At 45.7% G+C, this 27196-nt stretch overlaps 1 protein-coding gene across 1 annotated transcript in view; it reads right to left on the bottom strand.

The window, feature by feature from the left end:
* Positions 1 to 1560: 1560 nt before the first annotated feature.
* The window catches only part of SLC12A8 (solute carrier family 12 member 8), a 160961-nt gene continuing 135325 nt past the window's right edge, over positions 1561 to 27196 (bottom strand). Inside the window, exons 10-13 of the mRNA XM_075557165.1 lie at positions 17163 to 17260; positions 15623 to 15740; positions 10132 to 10192; positions 1561 to 2001 (exon numbers count right to left, since the gene is read on the bottom strand). Coding sequence (XP_075413280.1) covers positions 1839 to 2001; positions 10132 to 10192; positions 15623 to 15740; positions 17163 to 17260 — 440 coding nt within the window. The 3' untranslated portion in view covers positions 1561 to 1838. The remainder of the gene's footprint in view (positions 2002 to 10131; positions 10193 to 15622; positions 15741 to 17162; positions 17261 to 27196) is intronic.

Genomic DNA, 27196 nt, shown 5'->3' with positions numbered 1-27196 from the left:
AACTCTTGAAGTTGGTACCGATGTTCAGGGTGTTAGCCAAACCTAGATCTCTGAACAGCCAAAGAAAACCTTCGGGACCATGACCATCTGGGCTGCGGTTGACCATGGGCTGGGCAGCAGCTCATTCCGTTCTGCAATCTTAAAGTAGATCTCATTTCCCAGGATCAAACTGTAAGTTTTAATTGGTTCCTCTCTGTTCCCTCCCCTCCACGCCCTCATTTGAAGCATGTTTCTGAAAACGAGTCCCAAGGGCAGCCTGTGTGGAGTCACTCGAGGCTCTTGTTGAAGAAGTGAATTCCAGAACTGTGCCCCCATCTTAGAGTTTACAGTCTGTGAGAGCCAGGGGGTGCCAGTTGGAGCAAGCGCTAACTTCCGGTCACCTCTGGTACTTGGGGCATGTTATCAAGAGGAACCAGTCCCTAGAAAAGGACCCCATGATCGGTCAGGTCGAGGGCCAGGGAAGAGAATGCTCTTGGGCAGGATGGATGGACACAGTGGCCGCCACAATGGACTCCAGCATCACCATGGGAAGATGGCGCAGGCCCGAGTGGTGCGTCTTTCTGTTGTGGCAGCGTTGCAAAGGGCGGGAGCCGACTCAACGGTACCTAACAACCACCATAGAGAAGGAGGAGGTTGGAAACGGCTCAACAGTGCTTTCCTCTGAGGCAGAGTGGAGTGCAGAATGCACGGAGGTGGCATTAACCTGGGAGAAGCCAACCCACAACCCATATGGGATGCTTGTCCCAAGTGCCACACGGGAGACACAGGGAGCTCTCCTTGGAGGCATTCACTGTGCCAAACAGCAGCAAAGGTGCCCAGGGGGTTGGGGACCTCAAATACTTTAAAAAACGCTTGTCACCATTGGGAAACGTTGTTCATTTAGCTTTTTAGTTGAAAAGACCCTCATCCGACCAGAGTAGCTAAGAATTGGATGGAAGTGTTGATGCATTTCTTCCTCCTGCTTTTAAGAGTTTAACCTACACACTTGCATCTGTGTGCGAAATTATTCACGGCACAACTGGTTGGAATCACAAAAGATTGGTAGCAATTCAAATGCCTATCATTGGAGAGCTGGTGAGATAAATTACAGCGTACTCCTACATGGGAAAATCCTAAGGAAATGAAATGTGCATTGATATGAAAACATCTTCAAGGCTTACTATTAAGGCCAAAAGGCAATTACAGAACATGTGTATTGTATGCTCCATTTGTATATTTAAAAGGAGCGATAACGCACAATCTTACTGTATGTTTGTACATGCATAAAGAACTGATAGGCTTAGATATCAGAAAACTAAAACCAGTAATTATTACCTCTAGGGCAGGAGATGGGGACTGAGCAGATGGGTAACCAGGAAGGCTTTTCATTTTATGAGAGAATTTTAAAAGTTCATGAAAAAATGAAGTGAGGAGATAATGGAATTTCTCTACTAAGTTCTTTAAGCCCCCTTGTATACTCACAGATGTTTACACTTTGGGATTGTGAACCCATCCAGGCAAATGCATTATTTATTCAAGAACTAAATAAATAATACGATTACATGAAAAAAAATCACCATTTATAGTGGCCTTCAGAGCAATCTGGTTCTGGATCTCTTAGGCTCAGTAACCCCTTGGAGCCCTTTGGATTGTGAGCCATGGGGCGGAGGCCATGGCTATCCCTTGGTCGCCCTGAGTCAGAGTTGGGGCCACAGACCAGCATCTGGGTTGCCATGGTCAAAGCAGCAATTGGAGGGCAGTTCCTCAAGCTTCTTAGTGAAGAGAAGCAGCTCTTCCAAGGTTTGGGGGTCCGCTCCTCTCTGCACACAGCTCCAGGACAGGAAGGCCCAGGGCTGCCCCTAATACTGAGCCATCAGTTGTCCCCGACTCACGAAGGAAGAGTGGTGGCAGCGATCCCGAGAGGCGAAGTCGGCATTCTCCTGGGTTAGCTGAGTCATCTCCATGTCAACCCTCGCCAGCGCTGGCGCCAACACGATCTGGTCCTGGGGGGGTCGCAGGACCCTTCAGTGAGAAACACAGGACCGTTAGGAGGAGCGAACATGGGCTGGACAGTGAAATGGAGTCTACTCCGGGCGGGGGAATGGCGTGCAGAAATGGGTGGTAGCTATTTTCCGTGCAGCTAAATGTCTGGGGAGGGGCCTGGTGGGGTAGTGGCTCATGAGTTCAGCCGTTGGAAACCACCAGCCGCTCCATGGGAGAAAGAGGCGGCTTTCTACTCCCTTAAGAAGAGACAAACCCACAGGGGCAGTTCTACTCTGACTGATGGGGTCGCTGTGAGTCCGAAGCGGCTCGACGGCAGTGAGTTTGGTTTGGAAATGTTTACAACACCATTGTTGAGAGGTGCCTGCACACATTTTAGGAACTCCGAGTAAGAGAACATACTTCTACTCCGAAGTCATCTTTAAAGTAAATTAAAGAATCGTCGCTATGGGCATGACATACTTTAAAGGAAGTATCGACAGGGGATTCAACTGTCAGCAGCAACCCTGATATCACGGAGGAGAAGTTTGGGGCTGGGAGGATCTGAGAGGGAGAATGGGGACACGCCAGGAGGGATGAAACCGAGGGGGCTGAGCTGCCCAAGCAGAACTTGACGGAGGTGTGCATGCTCCGCCTGTGCGTGCTCACCCAGATCAACACCAAAAGTCCAATTCAGAACCGAGTGCCACCGAGAAACAGAAAAGAGGCAGAGACCATTTGTCTTTCTTTAACAGAGGAGTATAAAAGGTGCACACCTAATAGGAAATACCTCCCCACACACACTTGGGGAAACAAGCTGTTGCTTTCCAAGCCGCCTCATGCCCGGCGCCGGAGCTTGTCTCTGCTTTTTGTCAAGTGAGGCGCAGACATGAGGAACCTGAACGCTTGAACAGCGCCCGAGAGAGAGACCTTCTGCGTGGCTCATTGAGAAGAAAGTGGAAGGGGAATGATCTCCAGAGGCGAGGTCAGCAAGCAGCCGAGAGGTACACGGCAGAGGCTTTAGACACCAGCCGGCGCGACAACCCAGGGCCAGAGCAGCTGGGATTTGGGGCATCTGTACGCGGCTGGCAGTGCCATGGTCTCAGCTTCTCAACACGGACAGGAACCACATGCTCCTATAGCGGATGTAAGGTGCGTGGATCATAACTTAGGCCTGGGTTTCCTCTTCAACATTACTCTACAAGAGCCATCTCCTTTGCTAGGAGTAAGGCTCAGTTGTTTAAATAAAGACTACATTGGAGAGATAGAAATGTTACAAATCTGGAGAAATGATGCAGAGAGCTACACCTGGCTTTCTGGCAAAACAAGTTCAAGTGGGATCAAAGTTCAGACCACGTGACCAAAGTGTTCCAGCCAGTGATGGCAGCTGATCTGAATTATTCAGATTAGGGTTTGTTTCTTTGTTTTTTAGTTTTTTGAGAGTCGGAGTCGCTTCTATAAAGTTTAATTTTCCTAAGTGAGGTTGAAAAGGCGTGGGGCAGGCACAACCCCTCAACATATAAGTGCTTTGGGGCCAACACCTTTTTGTTTTTGCAAATGCCTGTTTTAAAAGAAAAAACCCTGGTACCCATTGAGCTCAGGGAGACAGTATCCACGGACCCTGGCACCCATTGAGCTCAGGGAGACAGTATCCACGGGCCCTTCCTGGAGCAGGACCGCGCTTCAGGAAAGCAAGCCTTCTGAAAGTGTAACTGAAGACGTGGCTCCCGGCCCCTGGGTCCATCCTGGGGTACAGTGACCCTATGGGACAGGGTAGACCTGCCCCTGTGAGTTCCTGAGACTGGCACTCTTGCTGAGAATAGAAAGCCACAGCTTTCTCCTGTGGAGCAGTTGGTGGTTTCAAACTGCTGACCTTGTGGTTAGCAGCCCAACATGTGACCATGTCCCCACGAGGGCTCCAAACAGTAAGTGGCACTGCCAGATTCCTTGGCTCAAGCACATTCTACATATTGTTTTACTTTGGTTTTGGATGGCACAATGAGTTATCATTGGGGGTGTGGGAGGGGAGTCAAAAGTACAAAAGAGAGAGCACAACTATCCGTTTCTATTTTCACACCAACCACTGCTTCTTGCTCCCTTCCACTCTGCTGAAAACTCACCGCAAACTACAGTGAAGCCTGCAAATTGGATCATGGCTCAGCGGAGGCTTCTAACACTTAGCTCACAAGTCTGCAGAGTCGGATAATTTTCCATGAATGGTGTGGACTGAGTGGTACTCCAACAAAAGAACAGTCCTTTTCTAAGAATAATCTCCTCCGGGCACATCCCTCTTTCTATCCAGCAGCACTTCAGAGAGCTCAGGGGTAAAATTCCAGGAACTCAGATTACAGAGTGGGCGATGGTGACCTCCCACAGCCATTTAGGCTTCAAATCTGGAATGGCTAAAAATATTCCTGCAAATCGGATAAGGCCAAATGCTCTCACCCACACACCACCCACAGCTTTGCGATCTGTAGACAACTTCTACCCGGAACCAACTTCCACGCCCTACTTCCTCTCAGGACTAGGCAGTAGGATTAAAGATTAGTGCAGGCAAGTTGTGACCTGACTGACTCAACCTTGTGACAGACTAGAAAGGAGACTGAGAGGTCACTGCACCCTAGTGCAGACCAAGCAGTTGACAGGAGTTGCAAACCCCACCCCTCTCCTACGCCCACAACTCTCCCCATTCTGGCATCCAGATCCCTGGTTCCTCTCCTTCCTCCTTGCCATGGTCTGTGCTCCTTTTTCATCATTTCAAATTATAGCACAAAGATAATTTGGAATATAGAAGATATATATGTAGAGAGAGAAGATGATTTGGAATAGATAGGTGGTGCTTGCGAGTACTTGTCTTCAAAAGATTTGGGACTTTGGGTTTCTGATATGACATGTCAAGAGTTTGGAAAGGGACACTCCCTTTCTCACAGCAAGAAAAAGCTGAGCAGAATAAAAATCAAAAACTCTTCCTAGATCCATTAGTGAATGGAGGTCACAGAATTGCCAGGTGGTTTCAGAGAAATCGAGCTCACTAGCATCAGAAGCTGCAGGTGAAGGCTGGTAGGAATGTATAGGGGGGTCACTGAATAAATGTTTAAGATTGAGTGCAGACTCACTTAAGAGATACAAATCGTCAGGGGACCATCCGTAGGAGAATTCCCACACTTTCCCATCGTGGTCGCTGTGAAAATCAAAGAAAAATCTTCTATACTTTCAGCAGGGGGAGGAAAAAGGAAGCACTCTGAAATATGCCCAAAGCATTCTCCTTAGCAAAGGTCTTTGCTCAAGACAAACTACTTTCCCAGAGCCTGACCATGTAAAATAGTGTAGAGAAGCTAGAGGGAGGGGGAGAAATGGTGCAGCAAAGGGGCTAAACAGAATATTTTAAATGGCAGCTTGAGAAGACAAGTATTATCATGAAATGTGAACAGACCTAAAGTTCAACAACCTAAAGGAAAGAACACACTCAGCATTTCCCAAATGGAAAGAACTGTAGGGGAAAAAAACAAGCTTGGAGTTGCAATATTGAAGGATTCTACAAGCAATATATTGAGTGATGAAGGACTGAAAGAAAATGGAAGGAGTACATGAAGATGGAGTCCCTGTACCAAAAAGAATTGGTTGACGTTCCATTGTTTTGAGAAGTAGCGATGAGCAAGAACCAAAGGAATTGAAAGAATTCCAAGGTGTACTAAAGGCATTAGCCAACAACAAAGCTCCCGGAATTTATGGAATAACAACTGGAATGTTTCGACAAACTGATGGAGCACTAGAAGCACTCATTCACTATGCCAAGAAGTTTGGATGACGGCTACCGGCCACCCAACAGGAAGAAATCCATATTTATGCCCATTCCAAAGAAAGGTGAACCAACAGATTATAGAATTTACAGAACGATATCACATGTAAACAAATCTTTTCTAAAGATAATTGAAACATGATTGCAGCAGTACATCGACAAGTTGCTGCCAGAAATTTAAGCCAGATTCTAACGAGGATGTGGACCAAGGACCATCACTGCCGGCATGTGACAGATCTTAGCTGGAAGCAGAGAATATCAGAGAGATGTTTCACTGAAAGGTAAAAGCATTTGACTCTGCAGATCATAATAAACTATGAGCAGCACTGAGAAGATTGGGAATTTCGGAACACTTAATCATCCACATATAGAACTTGTGCATGTACCAGGAGGCAATTATTCTATCAAAACAGGAGGAGATGAAATGGTTTAAAATCCGGAAAGGTGTGTGTCAGGGTTGTATCCTTTCACCATGTTCATTCAGTCTGTGTGTGGAGTAGATAATTCAAGAAGCTGAACTATATAAAGAAGAATCTGGTATCAGAATGGAGGAAAGACTCATCAACAACTTGCAATATGCGGATGGCACAACATTGCCTGCTGAAAGCAAAGAGGGCTACTGATGAAGATCAAAGGCTCCAGTCTTCATGGATTACACCTCAATGTAAAAGAACAGAAATCCTCACCATTGGACTAGTAAGTGGCATCATGATACATGGAGCAAATATTCACGTTGTCAAGGGTTTCTTTTATCGGGGTCCACAGCCAGCACCCATGGAGCAACAGTCAAGAAATAAAACTACTTATTGCTTTGGGGAAATCTGCTGCCAAAGATCTCTTTACCGTGTCATTCTGCAGGCCACCGCAACGGCCTCACCGGCATGCAACAGCGGGGCAATGGGTGAAAAGGCTGGAAAAGAACAGGTGTTTTTGAATCATGGTGCTGGCAATGGATATTGAATAGCCCATGGCTTGCCAGAAGAACAAACAAATCTGCTTTGGAAGAAGTACGCACAGAATGCTTCTCAGAAGCGAGGGCTGAGGGACTCTGTCTCACGTGCTTTGCACACATGATCAGGTGGAAGCAGTTCCAGGAGAAGGACACCATGCTTGGTAAAGTAGGTCAGCCATAAAGAAGACCTTTGACGAGACAGAATGACACAGAATGAGCTCAGACAACCACTGTAAGGATGGCAGAGGATCATTTGGTTGTCCCCGGGATAGTTATTTGTTGGTCCTGTCTTTACGGCACCCAACACCAACCAGTCACTTATGGAAAGCCCTTTTGTCCTTCAACATGGGTCAGGGGACTATCCAACTCCAGTGCCACGTACCTTTCCTGTATCACCTAAAGGTGAAGGGGGAAAACCAAACCAAACCTTATCGAGATCACAGCTTCGAGGCACAGTCTAACTAACAGTCTGAGTTCTATCAGAGGGATACAGAAAGCTTGCTTTACTGTTCTGCTATCACATCACAAGGTAACAGGATATGACATCTGAAAATAACGATAAGGTTCAGACTCTATTTAATAAGGAGCCCTTCACATCACAAAACACTTTTGCTTCTGACACCAATGGCTATGATAAACAGTATTCACAGACTAACTCTTAGACAGATAAACATAAAGCATTACATTACATTAAAGTCTATTTATCTCAGGTCCTTCTCCCTGGTAGATCTTGCCTGGCTTTCGACAAGTAACTGAAAGGCTTACGAAAAGGGAAAAAATAAGAGTCTCAGTAGAGCAAATATGAGAGCAAGACTCAGATATGGAAGACCTTTGGAAATTTAAACTATGATTAAGATGTTAAAGGCTTCAATGGGAAAAGTATGTAAATATGCAAGAAGGGAGGGACAGCATAGATGGATGTTCTGAGAATCAAAAGGAAACAACAGAAACCAAAAAGATGGTAATGTACACAGGCAGTTTGCTATGGATTCAGTAGGAGACTGGGCAAGGCTGAGGAAAGAATCAATGAGTTTGAAGCGATGTCAACAGAAATTTCCAAAACTGAAAAGCAGAGAAAAAAACTAATGAGAGAAAGAAAAAATTCAAACATGATTATTTAAGAATGTGGAATATAAGGTCTAACATACACATAATGGGAATACCAGAAGAAGCAAGAGAGAAACCGTAAATATTTTAAGTAAAAATGGCTGAGGATTTCCTGAAATAAGTACCCTACACCAAGTCACAGATCAGAGAAAATTAAGTAGACAGAATAAATACCAAAACTTCTAGATATATGTATATTGTGCTCAGACTGCAGAAAAATCAAAGACAAACAGAAAATGTTGAAAGAAGACTAAAATGAAACAAAAACCCACCTGACCTACAGAAGAACAAGGTAGGAAGTACATTAAGACTTCTCTTCAGATAGGAGCCAGGTGGCAAAGTGGTTATGAATTGGGCTGCAAACTTTACGGTCAGCCGTTGGAAACCACCAGTTACTCTGCCGGAGAAAGATGGAGCTTTCTACTTTCGTAAAACATTAGTCTCAGAAACTCACGGGGGCAGTTCTACCCTGTCCTATGGGGTTGCTATGAGTTGGCATCACCTCAATGGCCGTGAGTTTGTTTTGTCTTCAGAAGGCATACAAGAAAGAAGAGTGGAATGACATTTTAGTATTGGGGGATGGGTGGGGAGAAATACCAAAAATAAAGCTAACAACCTGAAGTCTCATATCCAACAAAACTATGGAAAATTTTTTTAAACAGTGAAGGAAAATTAAACACTTTTTCAGAGAACTGAAAATTAAAGGGATTTGTCATGAATAGACCTGCCTTGCTAGAAATTTTAAAAGGAGGTCTTTATAAAGAAAGAAATAATGTAAGTCAGACACTTGGTTTCCTGCATGTGTGTGTGTTTATGTGTGAAGAAAGCAGCGAAGGCGATACAAAATAGTTTTCTTCTTTAAAATTGTTCTAACACATAGGTCCCAAAATTCATTTGGACTACTGCCTCCTTTTCTGGAAAAAAAAAAAAAGATTCAGTGAGCAACACCCTAGCAATAAAAAATATTTGTACCAGAGCCCATCATCCAGAGTGAAATATCGGTATCTGCTTTCATTCCCGTGCCCCAGAGGCACGAGACGCAATATGTTGTCCACAGTCAATCTATTTCCCAAAGTATTGCTCACTTTGGGAAACACTGGTCTAACAGATACGCGTGTTCAAATAATATTAGCAACAATCTCTTTGATGAGCATAGCTCAGAGATAAGTAAAGTGAATTCTCTTTATAGCCTAAGGTGTAGGAGAAGACACCGAAAAGACTTTAAGGTATCTGTACTGCTTGGAAAGTCATGTGGTGTTATTTGAAAGTGGATTTAGATGAGGTGTAAATGTATATTGAAAATGTAGGGTAATCACTAAACATGTTTTAAAAGAAATTTAATTGATATGTTAAGAAAGGAGAGAAAAATTGAATCATGTAAAATGCTCAATTAGAACCAGAGAAGGCAGGGGAAAAAAGGAAGGCAAAAATAGTCAGGGCAATGAATAAAAACAATTATAAATGCAGTCAATATTACTCCAATTATATTGATAATCACTTTCAATGTGAATGATTTATATAGAAAATTTTTAAAGGGCTGTTACAGCGCTTAAAATACAAGACCCAATATGTCACCTACAATAACTCTATTTTAAATATGAAGACAGAGATAGATTAAAAGTAAAAACTCTGCCATAGACTGGATGCTGACTCATGATGACTGTATGGGACAGGGTAGAACTGACCCTGTGGATTTCTGAGCCTGTAACGCTTTACAAGAGCACATAGTCCCATTTTTCTCCATCAGAGTAGCTGGTGGTTTCCAACTGCTGACCTCATGGCACAACCACGAAGCCACCAGGTTTCCCCAGATTAAAAGTGAAGGGAGTAGAAGGATAAACCACGCTAACGCTAGTCAACGGAAGCTGAAGTAACTATATTCATTTCAGAAGAGCCGACTTCACAGCTAGGAAGCTCTGCTGACACCTGTTCAGCCACAAGCAGCGTGCAAGCCTCCACTGACAGAAGGGTGGTGGCTGAGCACTGTGCCGGAGCCAGGAACTGAACTCAGGTCTCCTGCGTGGGGTGCAAGAACTCTCCCACTGCGCCATCAAGGGACAGCTGAGCTCTCCCTCAGTCCTGAGCTTCTAAAGAAGGCCCTTCTCTGCGACGTCGCGGACATGCAGCAGGGAAGGAAGCACCTGACAAGCTGCCGCTGGGTGTGATGGGCAGCAGTGGGGCGCCAAGTCTGCTTCTCCTCAGGGTGCTCAGCCGTCAGGTTTTTTCACCATAACCCAGGCCCACGTGCAACCTTAGCCCCTCCCCGAACCTGGGGCACTCATTCACCGGGTGATGACCCCAGATTGGCACAGACCTGCAAGAGGGGATCAGAAGAGACTTCGCCCATCCAAAAAAGCTGAAGTTGGAGGCTGATCCTGAAGGGAAGAAATACACATAAGTATTTATGAAGGGTCTACAGGCCCATCTAGAATGCTAGTACTCGTAGGATAAATAGACGTCTCACACACAGGGGATGAACACAAGCATGTTTCCTGTTCAGTCTTCGTCGCAACACTCCCTGATGGCAATCTTTAAGGACCTTGTATCCACCCATGTGTTCTTTCCAAAAGTTCGTTTCTGAACTGGTAAATCCCAAGAAAGTGGATCAAATGCTATTGGGAAAAGAACACAGGACCAGAAGACTTGCTAACTTCAATCTTCAGGTGTTTTTTTTAATGGTGATTATATTTTGCTTAGACACTCGCACTGATCTATGTTCAACACACGTCTTACAGCCGCTCTTTGAGGAGAAGGGGCATGCATTCTTGAACCCCGGGACCCACTGTCTCACAGGAGCTGGTGCTCGGGGATTTTCAGCAAGTGCCCCGTGGGTCAGACAGCTCTCAACACGCAGCGATGTTACCAGGTGAAGTTTGAAGTGATGATCCCAGTATCTTACACATGGATTGGAATCTGTTTATTTATACACTGTTGTTGCTGTTTGCCATCCCTTTGACGCGAACGCTTTTTAAATAACCAATTATATGTAAAAATATATACATAATTTTAAAATACCAGCTCAAATATCATTTTATGTAATGCTTTTCAAAATTACATACGCTGACTGCATCCTGCACAGCTAACCTCAAGGTTGGCGGTTCAAGACCACCAGCCACTCTGCAGGGGAAAGATGACATTACTTGTTCCTATAAGTATTGGCAGCCTTGGACACCCCACCATAGACAAGGTGGCTAAAAGTTGGAATTGACCCAATGGCAGCCGATTTTTGGTGGCTAAAAAGCGGATGAATTGGACACTGTCCAACATATCATATGGTCAGGACGCCAGCATTAATTTAAGAGGCTTATGTTAGAATTGGCAAATGTCAACAGCATGCAGCTGGCAACGCGTTTATTTTGAATAATTTAGGATTCTTATAAAATGATCTGTCTAGATGGAGAATAAATGTTAGATTTATGTTCATATTTGCAATTATAAAGAGAAGATTCCTCTCATTTGAGAGGGCTCAAAAAGTTCATGGGAAAAAATGGGATGGAATGAAAATGGATTTTTTTCAGGTACTTTTTGAAGCTGCCTCATGTTTAGAGATTGTTAGGAGAAAATTTACATAGAAAATTTATTGACTAAACTTGATTATTTTTAATCATTCAGATTCTAAATTACCTAAATTTTAAATAGAGGTTATCTTGAAATTCCACTTCACACTTTCCAATAATTAAACCTCTGAGATAGGTTTAAATTTTCCAAGGCAGAGTGCTTTTGAAGAAACTCAGAATCCATCACTGAAAAAAAAACCTAACTAGACCCATACTAATTAAAACATATTCCTTCCACGAAATTTGCTATATCAGGACGTCTTAGTGTTACAATTGCATGAAGTGTTGTTTTTAATAAACTTGGGACTCAAGATGTTTGAAGAATGTGTCTCTTTCAGAAATATATATTGGATGCTTCTAACTTGAACAACTTGAATAACTTGCTTCTAACTTGAAGGAAAATTCATTTCTTCATTCAGCCTGGACTATCTGACTTAGTTAGGACTTGAAATTAATTGCTTTATTTTGAATGAGGGCAGAGTTTTGTTGACAGGGACTTTTGTATATTTCTGACAGCTTTACTTAGGCATAATTAACACAAGTGGAATGCCATGTCTTTACAGTGTACAATTTAATAAGCACTGATAGATGTATACACCTGTGAAGCCATCAGTACAGTCAAAATAATAAGCATATCCATCATCATGCGAAGTTCCTTCAGGCCCCTTCATACGACTTCCTTCATACATCTCTGCCTTTAGGCCCTATCCAAAGATCTGCTGCCACTACAGAGTAGCTTTCCCTGTCAATCATTACAAATGAATGCAATCGTACCCTGCTACATCCGGGTCTCGACATTCATCAGGGCGCACCGAAAAGGATCGAATGAAAAAGCATTATTGGAGGGGGGCAGGGAGTCAGTCAGCTAGTGGTCCATAACCCCTTGGCCCCAAGCACCACTCCGGTTTCTAGAGCAACAAACCATGAGCGGGAGAGGTGATTCCATGTCCAGTCACAACTACACAAGCTGACTAGGGGGGTAGACCAGCAAGGGAACTTCTTGCTGGTGTCCATGATGGGTGCAGGTAGCAGCACACCAAAATTTTGAATCTGTTGGCTCCGGGTGGGGACAACCAAGGTAGAAATAACAAGCTTAAGCAACGGAAAACTACAGGAGGGGGAGTCAGCAGGTCCGTAAGTGAGCCTTAGGGTACCTCATCAAAGTATGCAGCCCTTAGGGTGTGGTTGTATAGCCCGTCACTAATGATTTCAAAACCAGTCATGCCGGGCAGGGGGAAAAAAACAGCACAAGAGTAGTTAAGCATACGCAGGGAAATGCAGAAGCTAAATTCAGCTGGTTAATTAATAAACATCAGGGGATTTCAATACCACTTACTGTTTTGATCTGGTTTCTTTCACTTAGCATAATCATAATTTTCAGATGAATACATGACATTGCATTTACCAACAGTTTATTCTTCTCTATTGCCGACAAGTATTTCATTAGATGAATGTACAATGATGTCCTTATCCAGCCACCTGTTGATGGGCATTTGGGTTGTTTCCAGGATTTGGTCATTATAAATTAAGCAACTATGAATATTCATGTAATGTTTTTGTAGGACGGTGGGCCATCAGTTCTCTAGGTAACTACCTAAAAATAGAATGGCTGGTGTCATGGATGGAATTACGTCCCCTCAGCATATGTGTCAACTTGGCTGGGCCATGAGTCTCAGCGGATTGGCAGTGGAGCAGAGCACACCCTTTGGACCCAAGTTTCCTATGCTGAGAAAGGGGAGAATGATGCCAAGACACGGAAATCTCCAGGGAACACTGGGCCCAGATTCTGAGAGGAGACTCGGACCTTCCTCCTACTGTGAGCCAACAGAGAAACAGTCTCTCCCTGGACCTAGAGACCTAAATTCCAACTCAGAACCTCCCAAACTGTGAGGAAAAAGACTTCTGTTTGTTAAAGCCGCCCACGTCGGTCTTTCTGCTATATCAGCACGAGGTAAGTATGACCCGAGTGTGGGCATCTGGCTGCCATTCAATTAACTACAGTGAATTATACAAGTAATACAGCTAATTTTTAAATACACTGCCAAACTGCTTTACAACGTGGGTTCTTCTTTACGCTTTCAATCCTATGTGTAATATGTGGATTTTGAAACGCTTGTTATTTCCTCCTCATTTACATGAGCTTTTCCCTCTTTGATGACTTAACAATTTGGGCCAGATACCAAATGATATCAATTCTATCGAGCGGAGCGCTTGATATGTTTGTCTCCATATACGTATTTTTGAGGCTTGTTCTGGAATATGGTTAAATTACTTTGAAATAGGTTCACGCCTTCAAAGAGTGCTTTTAAGCTGCAGTGGGCAGAGTAATTAATATTTATTTCTAGATCTGCTTGCCTGTAGCCCAGAGTGCTGAGGTCAGAGTGCCCAGGTGTTCTCTCAGCACTGGACCGAACTTACCGCAGGTGTGAGTTTTCATTCATTAGAAAAAGATGAATGAACTCACGTGGCTGCGCTTTCTTACTCAGGATGCTGCTCTCTGCTGCCCAGTCCAAGCGCAGGCTGTCTTCAGCCTGCCCTCCCCAGGGACAGAGTGCTTTTCTATGCACGTTCCCTCCAGCTTCTGCAGTCCTCTGGACTTGTGCCTTTGTTTATTTGAACGTATTGTGAGTTTGAGGCCCTTGAGCTCTTCCACATTTCCCTCACACTCCTCCCGGGACCTTCCAAAGTGATGCTCTTCAGAGTGTTTGACACCACCTGGTTCTGCTGATCTCAGCGTTCTGAAGACCAATGTTGCATGGCTCGTTCATCCTCTGGGCTAATTGTTTCCCTTTGTCATTTGCTTGCCATCACCGTCTTTCCTCCGAATGGGGTGAGATTGTTTGCACCTTGGATGGCTTTTCATGAGCTTTCAAGACCCCAGGATACTCAACAAAGAAGGATATAGAAAAATGTCCTTGTGAAGTAAGTTGGGCCCATTGACCATGGTGTCTCCCAACACTAGGATTCTGAGCTCCCCCCCCCCCGCCCACCCCCAGGCCTAAGGACTCATTCCATCAGGTGTTTGATTCTGTGTAAGAAGTTCACACCTGACGTCTGTCCATCAACTTCACTCCCAGGCCTCTCTGAAGGGTCCCTGATACCCATCTTAGGCAATTGCCAATAGTCTCCTTGGCATTTTAACCACAGTTAACCAGCCCAGCCTATCATTACAAATGACAGCATGCTGTTCATAACCTATACTTTCCCACTTGTGTTAGGCTGGCTAGACTAGAGAACCAAATTCATAGATACTCATATGTGTATAAGAGTTTTATATACAAGAGCAGTTGAACATTGAGAAACCATCCCAGCCCAGTCCAGACCAAGTCTCTAAGTCCGATATTAGCCCGTATGTCCATTACTAATCTAAAAAGTCCTCTTCAGACTCACAAAACGCACCCAATGGCACCGGACGCAGGAAGATCACAGGACAGTGGGTGGAAAGTCTTGGGGATCCAGTGATGGTGGAAGCATCTCAGCAGTGGCAGGGGTCTCCACGCGGCTCCTTCAGCTGCAGGGCCCTAGCATAGCTCCATGTGTCTTCTCAACAAGAATGTCTCGCAGGGAGTATGTGTCCGGCCTCCAGCGAGCTATTTGTCTCCCTAGCGTCTCCGAATGAGGTCATCAAGCTGGGACCTGATTGACAGGCTAGACTCCACCCCTTCACTCGTAAGTCTCAGATTGACAACAGATGATGTAACTACCACACCACCGTAGGACTTTTCCTCTGCCGCCCCTTTCCTCTGGAATGCCTTCTCCTGCCCGCTTTCCACATGTCCAAAGCCAGCATCCTTCAGAAGTCAACATGGATTTACTTATTTATTTTCAATATCAATCTTCCCCCATCCTTGAAGGTAAGTGCCTGGGATTTTGTTTTGTGTGTGGCCATAACCCCAACAGCTAGAATAATACTTGGCCCAGTCAGCATTCAATAAAGATTAGTTGGATGAGTGAGCAAGTGAGGTCCTCCCCTCAAGCATCCTTGAGTCTCTCGGATGAAAGCAATCTCTTGCACCCCTGGTCTTACTAAACTGTTTTCCTCCCTCTGTCTTTTCACAGCCTATGTCTCTTACTATTGTATATCAAAGTCGTTTATGTGGCTATCACCTTGGCCCTCCTGGACTTCGTATGAAAATGAGGTTCATACGTGAGTCGGTGTTGACATTTAATAGGCATTCAAAACATTTCTTTGCCAATGAACTCTAAATGGGAGGAAGGTAGATGGAGAGAAAATGCCCAGCTGCTTACCAAGGTGGAGCCCTGGGCTGGTTCGGCTGATGTAGAAATATAACACGGCAGCGACACTCATGTTCACCAGCGTGTAGGTCCACTGGATCACAAACATGATCAGCAGGGACCCCAGCACCTGTGGAAACAGTAGGAAGGACAAACACGGAAGGGTTTTCCTTGTGGGCAACAAAGCCACAAGGCTGGGGCCCTAAGAAACAGAAGTCCCTCTGGTCAGCCTCTGATCCCTGAAGTCTGAGTCACCGAAGTTCACTCAGAATTAAAGCAAACCAAACGGACAAATTCACTGAACCAGGCTTTGAGAGTACAACCTCTCCAAATACAATGCTTTAATGAAAACTATCAATAGCCGACTATCCTGGGTCCTTGTCCCACCCCTCCGGGTAAGAAACACATTAGCAGCAAAGCACGCTAGTTTTTTACTCACAGGGATTTAGTGACTCCCAGTTCATCACAGAAAAAGAGCTGTTTTAAAATCAAATCCTTGAGGAAAGGAAGTGGCTCACTAAATGTGCTCTTACCATCTAGAGCAGGGTGCTCAGTATGTCGATCGTAATCTACTAGTCGATCCCAAATGTAGTTGGGTAGATTACATGGCATTAAAAAATAGACATAAGCCTATCAGCAATCCCGTCACTTAATTGGTACACAGCACAGCCAATCAGATGCAATCTTAGGTGTCAAACACAGGCACCAACAACTGCACTAAGTGCAGCAAAACTGACAAGCTAAGTTATCGCCAATTTTTAGACCTTGTTTTTTGCCCTCTTAAACGTAAGAAAGGGTATTAAAATGAGTGGGGGAGCTGGACCAAGTAAGAAGACAAAAACGTATCACTTTCATACGGACTGGGGGATTTTGACACTACGAGCTGACACTCAGCTGAGGTCCAGAGCGCATGAACAGTTCTGGAACTTACTCGCAGAGGGAAAGTACCCAAGCATGAGAAGATGTGCTACCCCCTTGACTGCATTATTCGGCTCTACTTATTCATGTGAGTCAGCCTTTTCCCACAGAAAGATCATTAAGTCCAAGTGCCGCTCCACCACGACTGATGATCATTGGGAAGTGTGCTTGAGGCTGCCTGTCAGCAGCTCCTGTCTGGACTATGCATCCCTGGCTCATTCCGTTCAGTGCAGGTCATCCGAGTAAACTCGGGTCATGACAAAAAATGTACATAGTTAATTGTGTTGTGTTGTGCAATATGGACTCATGCGGTTATGCAAGGCACATAAACATGCATTGTACATATAAAGAATTCTCAATGCATTTATGAGTAAATGTAATAAATATATGTTCTGCATTGTTGTAGTTGGTGGATCATTTTGACTTGATCATAAGTAGCTCGCATGCTGAAAGTGGGGCACCCCTGCTCTAGAGCCTCATCTCTAGTCTAATGTACAAGGCAATAAGGTCACGTTGGTCCTCATTAAACAGCCTCTCCGTGCACCCTAACCCCAGATCCTGACTGTCTGTCTCCACTTGGATGTGCACCGGAATGATGTCCCGGGGAAACCGAGATCAAGATGAAGTTACTCACCCCCAGCAGGGAGACCCAGGGATTGCAAAGGCGGGTGTAGAAAGAAGTTGATTTCCCGCGGACAGCTTGTTCCTGGAGGCTGGACCGGAGGAGGAAATCTAAAAGAGAAGTGAGCTAAATGCTTAGTTACCAGACTGCTGCCAACCCCCCTTCTCTTTGGATAAGCAAATACCTACGAGTTCCTCCTCCGTGATTTTGTAACTCAGCCTAAAACACAGCTCTGTGTGCTTGCTCTTAGAGAGGAGGGAGAGGCGCGTCTGGTCGCCTGAGGAAGAAAAGGGATGGGAGCGCAGGGTGGCAATGGAAGCCCCTCTGATACCCACTGCACCTCTCTCGATCAGGTGCCTGGAAAACCCCAGAAGTGAAGACTTCCCTTCTTTCTTAGATGTAAGTGGGGAGAATGGAAGAGGTGGGCATGTAGTAATATTGACTCTCAAGTGGGTCCACGGGACGGCTGGATCAGGCTGCCTTTTGTCTGCTGTTGGGTGAGCTTTGCCACCTTGACCCTGAAGGTGAGCCCGGGTGTCCCAGGAAGCTGAAGAAAGGAGAGAGAGGCAAGGAGCACAGCTCCTTCTGGTGCATTCCTCTGGAAGGGGAGATGGCTGAGGGGCAAGGGATAGGCAAAGAAACCATGGAAGATCTTGCCTCCAGGAGCTCAGGCATCAACTCCTTCTCAGAACCAGGCCAGGCTCTGCTCTACGCAGTCTCCCTCCCCAGTTTCTAGCCAACTGCAGCATTTCTCCATTTAACAACAGACTTGCGTATCAATTCACAATCTGGCCTAATCACCTTGAGGCCTAGTCATGGTGCTTCATAAAGAATGTTGAATACACTTTGCTCTACGCCTCAGGCGTTCACAGAAGGAATGTGGTCATTGGCTCCCTAACCTTTTCTCACTTTTCCAATACCAACTTTTGGTTTCAGCCACATGGCCTTCATATGCCAGCTCTTCTGCCCGAAGGCCCTGCCTGCTTCAATCCCTGCCCTAAACTAGTCTGATTCGCTCCAAGCCCAGCCCCTGAGAATTGTTGATCTCTGGAGTGTACCTGGACTCCTCAGGGCTGATCTCCAATTCATCCCTCAGGGCTCAGCTCTAGAATGACCTGTCAGGGAAATCTAAATGCATTCCCTCCTGTCACGACTCTTGGGGTGTGACCCATTTCCTTTCCTTCGAGATATTTGCCATTATTGGTAATTGTGTATTTATTTACATGTCTCTATTGCCGCGGATCATGTACGTCATGAGGGCAGGGCCCGTGAGTGTGTCCTGAGCCTAGGGTTTGGCCCGAAGGACTCGCGAAGCACGCTTAGTCCAAGTCTCCATCCTTTCTGGTCTCTGTGGCTTTTCAACGGAAGTCCTTGAACGTGTGTGGCATTTGCATTCTTTCCCACACCACCCATTCTCACCACAATTCTCTGTCACTTCCTGCTTCCTCCCCAGCTCTTCCCTGCATCACTCGAGTTCTCCATCCCTATCACAACTCCATCATCAGTCTTCATGAGCCATGGTGACTTCCATGTGATATTTCGTGCTCTCAGAACGCATCGCTATGGAGTGTGACTCAAGGCAAACGCCTCCATAAGAGGCGCTTCTAAGACTGTACATCTTTAGGGATGCAGACAACTTCATCGCTCTGCCATGGGGCCGCTCGCGGGTTTAAGTCACTCACCTGCGATCAGCAGCCCAAGGCCTAACCCGCCAGGGCCAGCAGTCTCGCGGGTCCTTGAAACCCTAACTCCAACCACCTTTTCTTCTAATGACCGTCAGTGTCCTGAGCCACGCTTGAGGCTCGTCTCTTCCGGTACCCTTTCCAACAAACAAACAAACAAAACCCAGTTGTCCTCTAGACAGCTGTACATGCCCGGATAGAAGGACACGCCACTGGGGTTTTCCATCGCTGGCCCTCAGAAGTCGATGGCCAGCCCTGTCTTCCAAGGTGCCTGTGGGCGATTTTGAGCTGTCACTCAGGAAGAAGCAAGCGTGTGGGCCATTATAGCCCCAGAGGCTGTTCCTGTAACTGCGCTGCTGGTGTCAGGTTCCGTCCACTTGGTTCAGACTCCCAGTGACTTCTCCCAGCCCTGTGCCGTCTTCACAACTGTTGTGATGCGTGAGCGCACTGTTGCAGCCACCGTGCCGATCCCCATTATTCAAGTCTCCCTCTACTTAACCACGTGTGATACCCCTTTCCAGTACTGGTCCCTCCCGATAAAATACTCAAAGTACATGAGGCAGTGTCTCGCTTTCTCCAGGTCTAAGGAATATTCTGACTGCCTTCCTCCTGAGACAGGTTTGTTCTGTACGTCGAGAAGTCTAGTCTATGATGCCTTCAACACTGTTTGTCAACATAATTCAAATACATCAACTTCCCTGCTGTCTGCCTTCTTCCTTGCCCAGCTTTTACATGCTCATGAGGTGACTGAAAATACTGTGACTTGAGTCATTCCCATCTACGTCTTCCAAGTGACATCGTTGCCCTTTAGCGCGCGTTAAGCGGGTCTTGTGCAGCAGGGAGAACATGGTACATGATTCCTGCTGCTTCCATGAGCAGTAATTGTGGACCCAAGCAAAGTGAAATCTTGGACAACTTCAGTGTAATTTCCATTTATTGTGATGTTGTCTATTGGCCCAGTGATGAGGGATTTGGTCTCTACATGTTCAGAGGTGCTTCCAATTCTTTCGCTTTCAAAAGGCAAGGTCGCATCATCTCCATATCAATCCTAATGCCATGTTTTCTTCATACAGCCTAGCTTCTCTGATGATGTGCTTAGTATCTAGATTAAGTATGGTGAAGGATTCGACCTGACACACGGTTTTCTGGATATTAAACCATGTAGAATCCTCATCTTCTGTTTGTGCAGCTGATGATTGATGTACAGGTTCCACACGAGCACAATGAAATGTTCCGGAATTTCTATTCTTCTCAATACACTGGACAGTCTGTTACGAGCCACACAACTGAGTGCCTTTCTATAGTCAATAAAGCATAAGTAACCATTTTCTGGTATTCTCTGCCTTTCGCTAAGATCCATCTGCTATCAGCAATGACCGCATTTCCACATGTTCTGAATCTGACTTGAATTTCTGGCAGCTTCCTTAAAATGTACTGCTGCTACTATTTTTAAATTATCTTAAGCAAAATTTTACTTGTGTGAGTGTGTGGTATTAATGATATTGTTGGATAATTCCTGCAATCCATTGTGTCATCTTTCTTTGGAAAGGGGACAAATGCAGATCTTTTGCAGTCAGTGGGCTGGGAGAGATTTTCCACCTCTCTTGGCAGTGAGTGCTTCCAGAGATGCATCAGATTGCAGTCTCCCATCAGTTCCGGGAGCCTTGTTTTTGGACAATGCCCTCAGTGCAGCTTGGACTTCTTCCTTCAATGGCAACAGTTCTTGTTCAGCTGCTACCTCTAGAAATGGAAGAATATCAACCAATTCTTCAGTTCTAGCTTCTCTTGATGGTCCTTGTATCACTCAAGGTTTTGTCCATTTCTCTTCCCTGCTTTCAGCTTGAGAAATACTGAGCATGTTTCTCTCTTTTGCATTTCTCTCTGGATCTTTGACATTTCGTTATAATACTTTGTCCTCTCAAGCTGCCCTTTGGAATTGCCAGCTAAACGCTTTCACTCCATTTCTTCCATTCACAGATGTAGTTAATGTAGGATATTAACTTCCCCCAAACCTCAGATTCACTGCCACCGAGTGGAGAGACCAGCCCACAGTGACCCTGTGGGACAGGGTAGCACTGCTCCTGTTCATTGCTGGACCTCTTTACAGGAGTAGAAAGCCCTGCCTTTCTCCCCAGGAGCAGCTGGGGGTTTCAAACCGCTGACCTTGCTGTTCAGAGTGCACTGTGTAACCACTACACCACCAGGGCCCCTTTGAGTAACCTTCACCTCCTGTCGAATCCGGATGGCAGGTCTTCGTGACGATGTCTCCATTCATCACCATCTTCTTTCCGCTCATCTGTCCAGTTGGCTCCCACCCCAATTATTCTTGATATACAGACGACCTTCAGTCCATGGGCTCTAGCACATTTGTGCTTCCCATCGTCCGCCTTCCCATTGTTACGACCTTCTTACCCAACTTAAGGATCCCTGGGTGATGGGCCACTAACCGCGGAGGCAGGAGTTCACACCCACCAGCCACTCTGAGGGAGAAAAGTGAAGCTGTCTGCAACCCAGGCAGGCAATTACTCCTACCTCTGAACAGCTAGCCTTCCCGGAAGAAGCAAGTTTGATATTCTTGGGGCCCTGATGGGGGAATATGCATGCTAGAAATACCGGGGAGTCATAAGTAGGGGGAGCTACTTTGTGGAGCCGGTAGTCACAAAGCAGAGCATGTACTTAAAGCACACCAACAAAACGCCATATTTGTTGCCAAGGAGTTGATCGTAACTCACGGCAACCCCACGTATAAGGCACGTGTGTCGAGTCCCTTTTGAACACAGTGGTCCCACGTGACAGCGTTGAGCAGCCCAGAGAATTCCCTGGGCAGCCATCTTTCTAAGAGCAAATCCTTTCTCCTAGACGCCCACTGGTGGGTCCGAATCCCCAACCTTTGGGTTAGCAGCCGAGTGCCTCACTGCTGCCCTGCCAGGCACCTCGGGCTATACATAAGACATGCTAAAGCATGAACATATAATAAACATGATGCATGACGCTATCTTTTAAAATCCAGTGGCATGACTAGTAGGTTTGTGTTCACAAAACCCATGCAGATATAAACACTTAAACACCACAGGGACTGAAATAGCTGCTTCAAGATGTTTCCATAATGATTTAAGTACTTTTAATAGAAAAATCACTTAACTAGTAAATCATCTCTGAAAATCCACTCTGTATCTTTATCGGAACAAATCATCTTCATCGGTATGTGCAAACAGTATGTGCAGAGGCCGTGTCCAGCCAAGCTCACTGCTCTACGATACAGTACTTCATCGTGTCGACGCTCCGATTCGCTGACTCGCTTTCTACATGTGGAGCACTGAGGTCAGCTCTAACTTACACCAAAGGTGTTTGGATGGTACAGTTTGTGATGCGCTGCTAACCAAAAGATAGGCAGTTCGCAGCCCCTGAGCGGCTCCATGGCAGATGTGCCTCGTGATCTGTTGCCATGGAAACTCTTTGGGAGCGCTCTGCTCTGTGATGCATGAGGCTCCCTGATTTGAGGGGCAATGGAAAGGCACTAACAGCAACAGCAATGGGCCATGAGGCGGGATCGACCCCCCAGCAATGAGTCTGGCTTTGAGCACACGCCTCGGGGCTATGACAACTTTAGCGCTGTTTGGTTTGGAGTGTGATTTTTTATTTTTCAAATAGAATTTCTTGAATATATTTACTAAGTTAAAGCAATTCAACAACTTTATATGTCTTATTATATCTTGAAAACAATCATTTTCTAGAAGGAATACCAGAAAGACAGGTTCTGGAAATGACAGCAAATCTTCTCCATACACACTCATAAAAGAAGTATAAAACCACTCAGAGTGGTCAAAAACAGCCATTTCTAAGTACTGGAAATTTCCCAAAGGAAAGAAACAAATTGACAAGTGTTTATGATGGAAAAACTGCTAGCGCTGAGGGTCAGACCAGTGAGAACCTGTGGCTCTCGTGCCTGGGCTGCTTCGGTCACTGTCCCACCTCAATCAGCCCATGAGGGACTGGTCAGAAACTAGGAATTTGCTGCCAGTGGGGACGATCTCAGTTTGAGGCAGGAGGCAAAAACCGGTGGCTTTATAAGCTAAAGATGAAGAACATAGTCGAAAATAAACCTTTGCTAACCTGCCGTTGCGGGCCCAGTGGGGGCATGCCCTGGACACCAGTTAGAAAGTTAATGGGGTGAAGCTGAAAGTGGGAGAGCCGTAGAAGGATTAGATAGCTTCCCCACAGTTCCCCGGCTGCCTAGGATACTATAGTCACACCTGGGGAGCCTGAGGGGAAAGTAGAAGCTAGGGGAGACTGGAGGAGATCTTTCTTTGCCGTTCTCCCCGGCTCACACCCAGAACCATCGGCAGAGGATGGGAGCTTATAGGTCAAATCCAAACACAGGGGCGACTCCCAGGAAGCCAGGCAAAAGAAATAACAGAGATATTAGCAGCCACCAACCACAGTGAAGACAGATTCTGCCGTTTAAAATCAGGCAATTTACTAAAACAGAGAAACAAAACAAAACAAAAATGCATACATAAAGACAACTAAACAAACGAACAGTGGCCCAAATTCTGGGGAAAAGACAATAAAAAGCAGCTGACCCTGGGTAGGTTCAAAGTTTGATTTAGCAGAGAAAAAGTTTAAGGTAGCTATTTGTGTACAGGAGCTCTGGTAGTGCTCTGCATTATGGGTTGAGTGGCTAACTTCAAAGTCATCAGTTCGAAACCACTAGCCACTCGACGGGGGAAAGATGAGGCTTTCTGCTCCTGTAAAGATTTCAGACCTCGAAAGCCCACAGGGCCATTTGTTCTCGCTCTGCAGGGCTGCTATAGGTGGGAAAGGACTGATGGCAGGGAGCTTGGTTTGGTTTATAATGTTAGCACTTTAAGGAAAATATGATGGCCATGCCTTTAAAAATAGAGAATACCGATAGGGCATCGGAAACTATAAAATAAATAAAAACTCAAGAGTTAAGAAGCACAAAAATAGAAATGAAAAACCGAGATAGGCTCACCAGCATGCTTGAGATGGTAGAAGCGTCCGTGGACGTGAAGATAAGTCAACAGAAATCACACAACTTAAAGACCATAAAGGAAAGATGGGAGGGAAAGGGAGAGTCTCTCAAATCTGCGGGGCAATGCCAAGCTTGCCAACACATGTACAATGGGGGCCCTGAGAGAGGGGAGAAAGAACGCTGCAGGAACTACATTTAAGGAAATAATAGTCCAACACCTCCCAAGTTTGATGGTAAACTGAATCAACAGATCCAAAAGGAATGAACCCCTTGATCGTTCCTCCAGCAATGTAGCCACATACCTGATTGTCACAGACCTACTTGAATTTAAAATTTTGATAGTTTAATAAATACAAGGATAAGTTTGTTTTGTTTTAAGCATAGCCATAGATCATAAGAATCGTTTATTAAACAAAAAGATCTAATCTTCTGAGCTAACCACTCTGCCTAATCCCGCAGAAGCCACTGCTTGGATTGGAGCTTTTGGGGTGGGTGGGCACCCCCCTGAAAAACCTTGTCTGCAACTATCCAGTAATTACAGAGACAGGTTAGAACATTTCCATCTTAAATAAACTCATGCCTGCATGGCCTGGAATGTAGTAGCAAACCTTTTTGACTGACCCTGATATGAAGAATTATCTTAAATAAATTTATGTTTACTTAACCCCTAGCATGACCTACTTCAAAATAGATACATGAGATGGAATGGTTAAATGGACACCTTCTAAAGTCAAAGAGACCTGGCTAAATTCAAAATCTGACCGCCTATCTTGACCACATAAATGTTCAGCTTCTCTAAGTCTGAAGTTTCATCATGTGTAAAGGGATAACAACCATCTCAACTCTGGTTGTAGATGAGCTAATCCAGTGAAGTGCCATCTCAGTTCCAGGCACATTGGACACGCTCAGTAAACACTCAGTAGTTTCAGCTGCTAACAATGTTCAGCACGTAACAACAAACATTAGTCTGCTGAATGGACAGGGGATGAGCCTAGCATTGATTTTTCATATTTAAATGGCTTATCCGTTCTCGGATCCCTCTTTAGTCGAATCTGCCTTTGCTGTTTTGAAAATGAAGATATGCTTTCCCCCATTGTGTTTGTCAGAACAATTGTTTCCTTCTGTGATGCTCTGTTGTGTGAATGCTTTTTATTTCTAGGTAATCAGACCCTTTCGTCCGGGATGATGTCTTCAGCAGTCAGAATGAGCTCTCTTGCACAGCTGTGGTAAATAAGGAACTCATAGATTAATGAAGCAGGAGAGAACACAGCCCCAAGTTAATTTCTTTTAAAACCTGTGTTCATTTGTTCCAAACAATAGTCACTTGATAGTAATTTGAGTCTCACCATTTTATCGCCGTCTGATTTGGCAGAGAGTAGGTGGTTCTGTGAGTTTGGTTAACTCTGTCCACTCTACTGATCAAAGTTCTAATTTTTGTAGCCAGCCTTCGTTCAGTGGCTCCTCAATTAGATTAGCTCTGACTGAGAGCTCACGATGTGCCACATATGGGGTGGGGTACTGTGATGGGGACCCAGAAGAAGACGCGTGGTCTGTGGCCCAAAGCAGCTCGTTGTCCTGTCGAAAGGAACGCAACTACTACTTATTTTCCTTAAGACAGCCCGCCTGAAGATTAGCATGTAAACAAATGTTGATAAGACAGTACTATAACTGCATAAACTAATGTGCTCGGCTGTTATGACTGCAATCAATGAAAGCGAGATCTTTCTCAAAAGGGGCGTCGGAGGCTCCTAAAGGTCAGAGGGATTTGACAGGCCATGCTGGAGTTTTCCAGAAGGGAGGAGTGCAGGCATTCCGGGAGGGGAAGCACATGCGAAGGGCAGACTTCGGAATGAAAGAGCAAGCCGTGCTCAGGGTACGCGCTGGGGTTTCGCTGGAGAACAGAGCGCACGGGTGGAAAAAAGTGTTAGGGAGCCAGATGGAGTGGGAATGGGGAAGAACCCTGCCAATCCCACCAACGATGTAGACAGAAGAATTCCATTCAAGCAGAGGTCTTTAAGAAAGAGAGGCAGGTTCCGCATTTGCCCATCGAAAGACCGTTTGGTGGACAGGGTGAAGGAGAAAGGGGAGGTGGGGAGACTGGCAGACACAGCAAGGGCCCCGGCTGCAGCAATTGGAGGATCGGGCGAAGGGCGGGGTCGCAAAGGTGGAGAGGAGCCAGGGGAGGAGAGGGGGTTTTGACAATGGCTCTGGCGTTTTCTGGTTTGGACAATTGGTTAAACATGGCAGACGGGCCACAAACCTCTCCTAAAACCCCCTTCCCCTCCCCAGAGGAGACAGACAAGCAATTAAAAGGCACAAAGCAACCAACATTAGGAGAACAAGAGAGGGAAAATAAAAATAACTCTTTTCCGATTGAGAGGTAACAAAAGAATCATAAAAGATTGGGCCGGGCGGAAAAGGAAGAACTCGGAGCCCTTCCAGGAGGATTCTCTAGAATCAGCCGGTTCCGTTCCTGGTGAATCCCGTGGGGCAAAGATCAAACACAGGAAGCACCACACCCCGCACAGTGCTAAGGTGCAGGGGGTTCCTTTCCAGTCAGTATAGAAGCAGCTGAACAAAGCCAAGACCCTTTCCCCACCTCCGTAGCTAGGCAACAACCCTACTCTTACCAATCCCCCTGCCCAGGGGGCTTCTTTTGAAGACAGCAAACAAGACAGTGCCCACACTTGAGATACCAGGTCCAGGGGAAAGTGGGAGGAGGGAACAGAGGCAGAAAAATCAAGTAAAAGGATGGGTCCTACACAGCGGTCCCCCTTTAAGTTCCCTTCCTTCACCCTGTTTCCAGAGTGCCAGCTGCTCGGTGTGCTCTCATCTCAGGCAAGCATTCTCTGGAAGAACTGACCAACTTACTGTCCAGGCTGTTAAATCTCGACGGGAGCAGGCAGCCTCATCTTTTTCCTGCAGATCGGTCGGTGGCTTTAAACTGCTGACCTTGAGCTTCACTGCCCAATGCTTACTGGACTGAAGAGCCCAAGAAAAACCGCTGGATACTGACATTTGAGGTCCTCCAGTGGAAAAAGCTAACGTATGCCCCATCATTCCACAGGGAGGCGGCCAGGCCAACAGCTCTGCGAGACTTCACTCTGAACTGTGAGATGACATGAAAAGAGCCATAGACATTTTGTGAAAGACTAGACATTGAAGCCTGCTCCACTGACAAGAAAGCCTGGACATCGGGGAAGGGAGTCAAAAATGTATCCATCCTCCATCTCCCGTCATGCTTCCAGAGATGCCCTGCACGGCTCCCTGGGCAGATTTCAGTTCCAAGTCCCAGCTGGGAGGCGGGTCCATCTAATTAGCAGACTCCTTGTCTTGGGCCTGAACTCTGGCTGCAGGGAGACTAGAAA

This window comes from Tenrec ecaudatus, chromosome 8, assembly GCF_050624435.1.
Source record: "Tenrec ecaudatus isolate mTenEca1 chromosome 8, mTenEca1.hap1, whole genome shotgun sequence".
Classification (NCBI taxonomy): Eukaryota; Metazoa; Chordata; class Mammalia; order Afrosoricida; family Tenrecidae; genus Tenrec; species Tenrec ecaudatus.
This window is presented reverse-complemented; position numbering and strand designations above follow the sequence as displayed.